The 10,111-nt window shown below is 50.9% G+C and overlaps 1 protein-coding gene across 1 annotated transcript in view; it reads left to right on the forward strand.

Annotated features, from left to right (window-relative positions):
* The first annotated feature begins 5,347 nt into the window (after positions 1-5,347).
* WNT7B (Wnt family member 7B) overlaps positions 5,348-10,111 on the forward strand; it is a 91,856-nt gene continuing 87,092 nt past the window's right edge. The window contains exon 1 of the mRNA XM_041485955.1: positions 5,348-5,490. Within this exon, the coding sequence (XP_041341889.1) occupies positions 5,420-5,490 (71 nt within the window). The 5' untranslated portion in view covers positions 5,348-5,419. The remainder of the gene's footprint in view (positions 5,491-10,111) is intronic.

Consider the following 10,111-nt stretch of genomic DNA (forward strand, 5'->3'; position numbering starts at 1 on the left):
CATAATCTTTTACCAGTTTGGTACCCTTCTGCTGAATCAAAGCTCAAAGAGCAGATGATTGGTAACACATCTCAGCATCAGAACCTCACTGAAGGCCATCCCAAGCCTGAAAAAAACTCTGGCATCAGAGAGTGGGTTTGGTAGCCTCTTAGAAGGAAGAGACATCTTAGACATAGGAAGCAGGTGGGTAAATGCAGTAGTGTGATTTAAGAAAAGACTCCAGTACAAAAGCATGGTAGCACATGTACAAAATACTAAAGACTACTAGTATGTGCATGTGCTTAATGTATACATTTGTTAAGAATGTGCATAAATTGTGTGTAAGGTCCTGATCAGATGCAAGATACCTATTTTTGTGTGCTTCTTTTTTTTTCATTTTTCTTCTTTCAGTTCTTTTCCTCTCTTTTTTAGCCCCGTATGCTCTGGGTGTTTCCCCTCAGGAATGTTTTTGTGCGATTGTTTTGTTAGTGATAGATGGGGCCTTCATCTACAACTGCGTGGAGCAACAGTGCCAGAGAGTGGCCGGCTGGGATAAATGCAGCTGGAATTGCCTTGTAGTTAAGCCTTTGGGATTTATAACAAGCACACACATAGAATCATAGAATATGCTGAGCTGGAAGGGAACCACAAGGATCATCAAAGTCCAGCTTCTGGTCCAGTGGCTGATCTGAGCAGTACAGAAAGAAGAGAAAGGCATGTAAAGTGGCCTGTCACAGAGTAATTATCTCTGTTGTCTGCATTCCCTAGAAATTTAATGTGATTTACTCTGATTTTGAACAGTATTCTTGGAAAAATGCTAGGGAAGATGATGTGAGCTCTGACCAACAGTTCCTTTCCCCTTTGGTCCACCTTGCTCATACTTCCATTTACAGAGCCGTACAGGCTGCAGGCTCTTCCCATACTGTGGAGATTGCTCCTCCTGCTTGGGCAGAGTTTCCTGTTCGTGAAACCCTATAAGCCCCAGGTCAGACAAACAGCACTGTGTCCCTCTTGGCACATCCTGGAACAGATGGGACCCATGCCTGAGCCAGTGACTGATTCCCATCATTTTCATTTTTTAAAGAGATGCACACTTAAGTTGCTCTTGAGTACCTGCACCCGATAGTTACCTCCTGTTGACTAAGATTTCACAGCCTGACAGGTGGCTTCTGAAGGTCACTTGGATTCTCCTCCCTAGGTGAAGGAAAAGGCTCTTCAGTTGAAGTGAGGGTAAATGCATTTGTGATGTGTTGGGAAAGCTGAAGCTCAATAGGGCTTTGAAATATTTTGCCGCAGGAACCACTTTATCAAAAGGCTGTGGGGAGGTGTGGGAGAGGTGTCGGGACCAGCAGCAGTGTGTGTAGGTGACCTTTCCTTTGGCAGGTTTTGGAGGTGGGAATGTTGAGCTTTGTCAGCAGAAAGTCAGTGCAAGAGAAACTGAATTACTGAATTTTTAATTGACTATATCCTCTGCTATGTTTTGTTATCCAATTGTTTTGGATGAGTAATAAATAAGAATTGTGTACTAGAAGACCATTCAGCAAATGATTTCAACCCACATCTACCAATGCTTTTCTATTTAGGAATATTACCTTGGGTTCAGAAAGTTTTTTAGCATTATTAAGGTGGTATTTGTTTAAAGTAATTGAATGGGCTTCATATATTTTGCACATAAAGTAATAAGGTGAATCTCTGAATACTAATGTGAGAATCAAGCATTTTAATATTCTATCTAGGTTTTTTTTTTTTTTTCTCTTAAATCACAGAATTATTAAGCTTCATTAAATCTTCTTATCCTCAGCCTAAGTTTTCAGGAATAGTCAAACTGATATTTGAATGTAAGAAAATACATCATTTCCCCCCAGTTCAGGATCTTCAGATCAATTAGCTGAAGATAACAGCAGAGTAAGGGTCAAAAATACAGAAAATTTTTGCCCTCTAAACGATGCTACAACCTAGTCTAGTTTCTGTGGTTGAAACTTCTTGGGTTTGCATGAAGAATACTCAGTAGTTCGCAGAAGCAAGTGGGATGTGCTAGCCTGACAGTCACTGAGGAGACGGAGACAGTGTGAGTTGTGTTCCCATATCCGTGGGGTTTGTGGCAAAACAAGCTCGAGGGGTCTGTAGGGGAGACTTGTGACAACAAAAAGTTGTGATGCGGAGCCCCTCGCTCCTCCTTATGTCCCTAGCCGGTGAATGCCCAGCTCCTGCTCATGGCCTCACGCGGGGGAGGCAGCCTGCCCCTCCACGCGGGTTCCACACCCACGCCCGGGTTTGTGCTCGGGTGCGGGGGCAAAGGGAGGTAGCGCACGGGCAGCTCCCAGGCGCGGCGCTCCTACAGCCAGCGGCCGCAGGGGGACCCGTCTGTACGTCCCGGCAGCGCCGGGGCTTCTGAGGGCATCCCAGCCCCACGGGAGCGTATCCCAGCCCCACGGGAGCGCATCCCAGCCCCGCACCCTCCGTTCTCCGGGCCCCGCTAGCGCCCCGGGCTCGCCGCACCGCCGCAGGGTGGCGCTGTGACCCCGCGGGACCGGCCGGGGCCGCCCGGTGCCAGGGCCGGGGCAGCGCTGCGCACAGACCGCCGGGGCACATCCCAGGGCAGCGCTCGGGACAGATAGCCAGGGCACATTCCCGGGCAGCGGTGCGCACAGACCGCCGGGGCACATCCCGGGGCAGCGCTCGGGACAGATAGCCAGGGCACATTCCCGGGCAGCGCTCCGGACAGACCGCCGGGGCACATCCCTGGGCAGCGCTCGGGACAGATAGCCGGGGCACATCCCTGGGCAGCGCTCCGGACAGATCACCGGGGCACATCCCCGGGGCGCATCCCCCCGGCACCCGCCCGCTGCCGCGGTTCGGGTCCGTCGCCGCCCTCGGCATCGCCCGGCCCTGCCGCCCGCCTCGTCCCGCCCTGCAGGGAAGATCTTTATGTACCCCGCTCCTCCCGCCACCACATCCCCGCGACTCTCATGAGGGACACATGACACTTCATTTCCAAAAAGTTTCAAAAACCGGAAAAAAGATTCACAGGTGGCTGGTGGTGGTGGGGCTGTATCGTAGATGACTTTTTGGTGTTGGTCGAAGAGTTTGGGAGGCAGCTGTGGGTAAAGTTACGAGGCTGCTGGAGACATAGTTCTGCAAAAGCGAAACATAGAAACAAAGTGTCACGGAATATTCTGAGTTGGAAGGGCCCCGCAAGGATCCGCAAAGTCCAACCCACGGATCTGCACAGGACAGTCCCAAGAATCGCACCATGTGCCTGGGATTCCTGTGATTCTCTGAAACACGGCCTCATCTTACAAAAAATTGCTTAAAAAATAATGGGGATGAAGAACAAAATAATCCTTATGTTGAGTCAGGAAAAAAAAAAAAAAGAATAAATGATATTTAAATACAAGGAAATGAGTGTGAAGGGAAGACTCGGCATTTTTAAGGACAAATTGTCTGTAGCTGAGTATTGATGACAGTGTAGCCGAGTGGACTGGAGGAGAGCTGGCTGCCTCCGAGAGCCGGAGTGCTGATTATTAAAGAATGAAACTGAGGAATTTGGGGGAAAAGAGCCAAACCGATCCGCAGCAGAGGAATCGGAGCTGGCGGTGGAGTGGGAAGTCTCGGCCGCCTTCGTCGCTACTGGGGGACTTGCTCTGAGCCCCCCTTCCCCAGCACGGCCCTTCTCCGTCCCTCTTCGCTCCCCCTTCCCCTCACAGGGACTGGCTTGGGGTCTCTGCAGGACGCTGGAGAGGACCCTGTTCTTGTGGGCTGAGTGGGTGATGACAAGGTGCGGGCAGCCTTTACTGTGGGAGTCTGAACATGACCTGCGATTTCACACTGCACCTCTTCAACCACGGCAGCCTGGCTGGCCTTTAAAAAATCCTTTGTTTTCTCTGTCAGGATAGATACTTTACGATGAAGTTCTATGTTCAGCCTCTTTTGCTTGCTTGTCACTGCCTGCTTTCCTTTCAGGCTTTCCTGGTGTGTGTTTAGCCGAATCTCTTTGAGAGATGCCTAGAGCCATCTGTGCTGACTGTTGCTACACGTATATGAATGTATGTGTAGGAGAGGGCAAGAGGTGCACGAGTTTTTCCGTATCTGTGTAACTCCCTGCAGCCCACAGACTTGTATCGGAGTGCTATTTAAGCGTGCATATGCATGCAGATCTGTGCCTCCGGACAGGCACACATTGTGTAGTAGACTGGAACAGATAATTCCACAGAATGCAGGAATAAACGGAGCAGCTCAGAAATCAGTGAGGAAGGAAAATAGAGGAGAAAAAAAAAAAAAAAAAAAAAAAAAAAGCCAACCGAAAAACCAAACACAGAGAGAAAGTAATGAAAGGGAAAAAAACCCCCAAAAACAGAAAGAAAAGGAAGCCTTGCTTCATTGTTAGTGTCTGAACACAAAGTGAGGTTTTGTCCCACCGATTAATCTCTGTAGGAGCAGCAAACTGACTATCCTAAGCTAGTGTTACAAGCTAAGTGTATCTGTTGCTCAAAGGAGGAAGCACATTCTCTTATTGTGGAAAATGATATCAAATTTGGTGGCAGGCAGTGGTGTCCAGCAGGGTCAAATGGCCGAAGAAGTAGTTTGGACGCCTGTTGCTTTTTAGGATACAGCTACCAGCAAGTGAGAATTAGCGTCTGCCTCTGTTTGTTTAGAATGAAAGAAAGAAAAGGGAAAAAAAAAAAAAAAAAAAAAAAAAAAAAAAAAAAAAAAAAAAAAAAAAAAAAAAAAAAAAAAAAAAAAAAAATAGAAAAGTTTAACAGTTTCTTTTGTGAGGTCCGTACATTGCGAATCCAGCCGCGTTACCATACTAAAGGAAATGAAAAAATGCTTCGGTTTGAGAGGACGAGTCCTTTATTTCCCTTATTGAATACATTTCATGTGTTTTCCCCAACACTCCGGCTTAAGGACATGCCTTTTGAAACACAAACACACGCACAGCTCGCACACGCACACACAGATAAGATATGTATTAGATCCTGACACATGCGGGGTGGAGGGAAGAGCGAGAGAGAGAGAGAGAGAGAGAGAGAGAAAGAGAAAGAGAGATCCTCCTACCTGGAGCCATAGATTGCAAGATACGTAGTGTTACCTGAGGAAGTCAGAACAAGTAAAAACAGATTGAACTTCAGGGCTCTATGAGGCAGTTGATCAAGATCAGTGCTTGCTCATTCTCTCCCTCAGACTGTCTGTCTTGGGGTTTTGTTTTACTGTTTTGAGCAGCCCTTTCCGTTTTTTCTTCCTCTTTAGCTTTAATATCGGAGCTGATTTCGGTCACCATGGCTCTGGGAAGAGCTGCCTATCTGCGCGGAGTTGACTTTTTACAGCTCGGCCGGCTTTGCTCTTGGGTAGCTTCAGCAATGCTCTTGACTGGGATTTAATCGACGAGATCAGTTCGGCTTTTTGTGCAATTTTTATGGCTCAGTCCATTTTCTAGATCATGCACAGAAACTTTCGGAAGTGGATTTTCTACGTGTTTCTATGCTTTGGAGTCATCTATGTCAAATTAGGGTAAGTCCTTCTGCACGACAAATCTCCTTGGCTTTTGGGTCACGTTAGTGCGGAGTTGGGAGCAAAATACTGCAGAGGAGGAAAGAAAAAAAAAAAAAAAGAAAAAAAAAAAGAAAAAGAAAAGATGTGATTATTTCTCTCTCCGCCTCCGGGTGTCCAAGCGCCGGCAGCCCCCCGAAGCACGGCCGTCTCCCCCGGTCCCGGGCCATGCCCGGCGGCGGGGCGCTCCGCCCGCCCCGAGCCTGCAGGGAGCCGGTCGCGAGTGATGACGGATCCTTTTATTTTGTACTGCTTAAGCGAACTTAAATATTATCTCTGGCTTACAGTACCCTCAGAGGAAAAAAAAAAAAAATAGAAACAGAAAAGGCAGCCTGACAGAGTTAACTCAGGCGCTGCTGCTGGGACAATAGAGCAGAGCTGAGGTATTAGGCGAAAGGGGCGGGAGGAGGGGAATCCCTGCTCTGAACCTGCGCTCAGGGATTTGGTTTATACAGGCCTAGACACAATTTGCGTTTCTATCCATCACACGGACGTGTTGAAATTAACTTGACAACTGGTCCGGCTACCTCTGCGCTGGTGCTCCCGGGAAGCCAAGCGGGCTCAGGCGAAGGGACCAGCCCGGGGCCCTGGAGGGTGCGGCGGGGGCTCCCGGGGAGCCCGCTGTTTGCTCCTCGGTGTTTGATCACCGCAATCGAGTGCACGAGGTTATTTTGGTTGCCAAGTTTCGCCCTCTTTCCCTCTGTCTCTCCCCCCAGTGCCTGTATGCCCTTATTAATATTGCTCGTCGCAGTAGGCTGGCTTGAGTTGAATTTCCACATTCCTGAGCCCCAGCCGAGTCCTTACCTGTCGAACTACAAACTCTTTAAAGATCCTGTCTTTGCGGGATTTTTTATGCTATTTTTTTTTTTTTTTTTTTTAAGATCAAGAATACATAAGGTGAGTTGCAATCCAAAAACACTCACTTCCCACCTTGAAATCAATACGTGGAAGAGGACGGGGGAAGCCAAAGGGCAGCTCCCAAAGGCAGGAGAACGGGCGGGAGTTCCCCAGAGTGACGGGCAGGCTGGAGCCCGGCCGGGGCAGCAGAGCGGGAGGGCGGCGGGGAGCGAGGAGCGGCCCGGCCCGGCCCGGCCCGCCGGGAGTCGCCGCCGCGGGCGCTGCTCCGCGCAGGATGCTCGGATGGAACAGCCACGTCCCCGCTGTCAGCAGCCCAGGGAGGAGGGGGCGAGGAGAGGGAGGGAATCTGCAAGAGGGAGCGCGCCAGAGCCGAGGATTAAGGTTGAACAGCGGGGGGAAGGAATTAAACTGGGCTCCTCGGGGATGAGAAAGGGAGCGGCAGGCTCCGTACAGCCCACCAGGAGCTCCCGCAGCTGCGGGCAGCAAGGGCAGAGCTGTCCCATTTTCAGGGTGCCGGCGAGACCCTGAAAAGAAACCGGCTGCTTCCCGGAGGGTTCCCAGCGGGTTGCTCGGCGGGCACCAGCCGGATCGCATCCCTTTGTGCTTGCTTATTTAGGTATTTTTGGCACGGCTCTCGGCCCGCCCCTGCAGCCGCAGGTGCCGCCGCGGTGGCCGGCGGAGCAGGCGAGACCCGCGGAGGATGCGCGGATGCGGAAGGGGCACGGCTTACGCGCTGCCCCCTGCCCTGTGCCGCTGGGGAGCCTCGTCCTCCCCTGCCCCGGCTGAGCCACATGCCCGGGGGTAGCTCCAAACCCTGCCTGCTGGAGACAGGTCCTTTCAGTGCTCTGACCTTTGCGGGGCCGAGAACCTGCGCCGCCCTTTGTCGCAGCCATGGGCTCTGTCCCCCTCTAGGCTCGGATTGCCGGGAGTTTAGATGTGTGGTGAATTTGTTGAGGCTGTGTATCCATAAATGAAGTGATGACAGGGTACCCAATCTGCTTCAGTAGTGTGAGGACTTCGTACAGCACACCCCTCACAGAGAGGCAGGCGAGCTCAAGGAAAACGCTTTGCAAAATGAGGGCAATAGTACAGCAATTGCCTTCGCTGCGGCAGAAGGGAACAGAGGATTGGGCACATGTTGCAGTCTGGAAGGCAAATCTCTCTTCGAAATTGGTTTTGGCTGTTTTAGAAGGGGATTCAGAGCAAAAAATCACAAGAATGCTGTCGGACTGAGCCTGGAAGTGAAACTGAGCGGACAACAGGAACAGTAAAAACCTTTGCGGAAACCCTATCAGATCCATCACCATGCCTGTAAGGCGATGAGGATACTTCACTTTCTCTGAACAATAGGAGAGAAATTCGCTCTGAAATCCAGGGCTACTTCTAGGCTAGGCATGTGGGATGCAATTATTTCCTCTTTCATCAGCCACTGGAACTACCATTTTGTTGAAACCATATCCTTTGGGTGTAATGATGCCTTTTCTGGTGAGCTCTTTGCTTTGAAAAGGGGGAGGTGAAGGTGGATGAAATGTCTTCCAGGGCATTCGGTTGATTTTCAGCGGGAAGGAGAGAGCCGTCGTGTCAACCACGGCAAGGAGGGGAGCCTTTTTTTTTTTTTTTTTTTTTTTTTTTTTTTTTTGCTGTGCCCCTCTTCATGGGGGGGGGGCTTTGGGGTTTTTTTTTTTTTTTTTTTTTTTTTTTCTTCTGCTGAGCACGTCTTCATGTCTTAATAAAACGTGCTAAAAGCTCCACTTTCGGTGGCAAACATGACGCCGAGGGGAGAGAAAGTAACGCAATACATGAGCTGTTGGACGGGCCGGGGTGTTGCATGGGATGGGATGGCAGGATCCCATAAAGAATCCACTATCTCCTCCAGTAAGGAGAAGAGAGCAGGTCCCACACAAGCAGTCCTTCCTCTAGGGGATCTTCCGTCGTTCCCGTTTCTATTTCCGGTCCCCCAGAACTGCTGGAGAAGCAGGGGTGAGGTGAAGCATCCCTTAATATTTCTGTCGATGACGTTTCCAGGTATCGAAGCATTAAGTATCTGCAGCCTTGCTGACTTCATGTAACCCCCCGCGATAGCAGGTCACATCAAATATTGACCTCAGGCAGGACTGAAGCAGAAATATTTCCTGTCAAGATCACAGAGCATTCGGATACCGTTTAATTTTCATACCGTTTTAATTATTAAATACGTCAGAAATTAAAAATTACAGCAGTACTATACATGCAAATGACAGCGAGAGCTCTGGGTATGAGTGATGTGTCTTTTGGAAAGATGAAGCAAAGGGAGCGGGGAAGATCCCCTTTTCCCGCGGAGAGAGGGTCGCTGTGACGTTAGCGGGATGCGGGCGGCGGGAGCTGGCGCTGCCCATGGGAACAACGAAAGGTGTCGGCACCCCTTTGAGGGGCGGCAGGGACGCTTCTTTCGTGCCCATCCGAGCTGAGGGCACAAAGGGCTACGGACGTCGGGGACCCCGGCCCGTTCTGGGAAGGCCGAAGCACTCCGCTTCCCCGGGGCTCCCAGGGATGCTGCGGCGAGGAACGCGAGAGCCGGTCCCACTCGCGAAGTTCGCCTTGGCTTTGCTGTAAAGGCCAACGAAATCCTGCTGCCCTCGCCATCCCCGGGGCTGTCCGGCCGCGAGGAGCCCGCCCGGGCCGGCCCTGTGCCCCCGGCCCTCGGCAGGCAGCGGCCGGAGCTCAGCCTCGACGGCGGGCAGCACGTGGAGCGCCGGGAGCGGCGGCGAGGCCCCGACAGGAGACCCGAGCGATTTACGCCCGGAGCGCCGGGCGGAGCGGCCGCGGCCCGGGACTGCCTGGCGCCGTCCCGCCGGGACCATTGCTGCCCGCCCCTCCACGGGCACCTGCCGCTGTGCTGCCGCCACCCCTTCCCTGCTCTCCCATCGGCCACACACCGCTCATTCTGAGACTCATTGTTGCCTTCTTTCCGCCGGCACTGGACTCGCAGCTCGATGGGATACAACAAAAGCCCGGTTCCGCCCAGAAAGGACCCGGTGTGCTGCCCGCCTGGCTCATCTTCCCGGCTTCCGACGTGCCCGTCTGCCGGACTCTCCCTCCTCAGGCTTGGGGTAAAAAAGGATCCACGGCTGGGAATAGATAGATAATAGGGGAGGAAAAAAAATGCAAATAGTTTATTAGTGTCTGCCCGACTATAGTGTCGGCAACTATTTCAGTGTAATTCTGCCCCGTTGTGGAAAAAGGAGCCAGCGACAGATGCTGAAGTGCCCATATAAGACGTTGCCGACAATACCTCTTTTCCAGTGTGACATTTTATTGAAGGGAATGTTTCCATCTTCAATCAACAAAATGAATGTGGTTCTCGCTGCCCCGGCTGATACATGTATGGAAACCATTTGAATGGAATTTGCAAGGTTATTCTCGTCATCGTCGTCATAATCTTCATCCTCCTCCTCCTCATCATTCATCATCAATAATTTTTCGCCATAATAACCGGCCCATGGTTTTAGAATAAAAATTAACTCCCCGAAAAGAAACTGCACGGTTTGATTTCTTTATACGACTTTTCTTCTCCTACACAACACATTTGTGGATAAAGTCAGTTTCGACCTGAAAATTATGGAAATTGGCAAACCGTCTTCGTTTCAGGTGAAGTGAGTCAAACTTTGCCAGCACAAGTCAGAAGTTTTCCAGTGCCAACTTTTATTTGCATTTTTACAGTTCTCTGTCCCCCTCCTTCTCCCCC

This window comes from Pyrgilauda ruficollis, unplaced genomic scaffold (assembly GCF_017590135.1).
Source record: "Pyrgilauda ruficollis isolate IOZ18807 unplaced genomic scaffold, ASM1759013v1 scaffold73, whole genome shotgun sequence".
Lineage (NCBI taxonomy): Eukaryota > Metazoa > Chordata > Aves > Passeriformes > Passeridae > Pyrgilauda > Pyrgilauda ruficollis.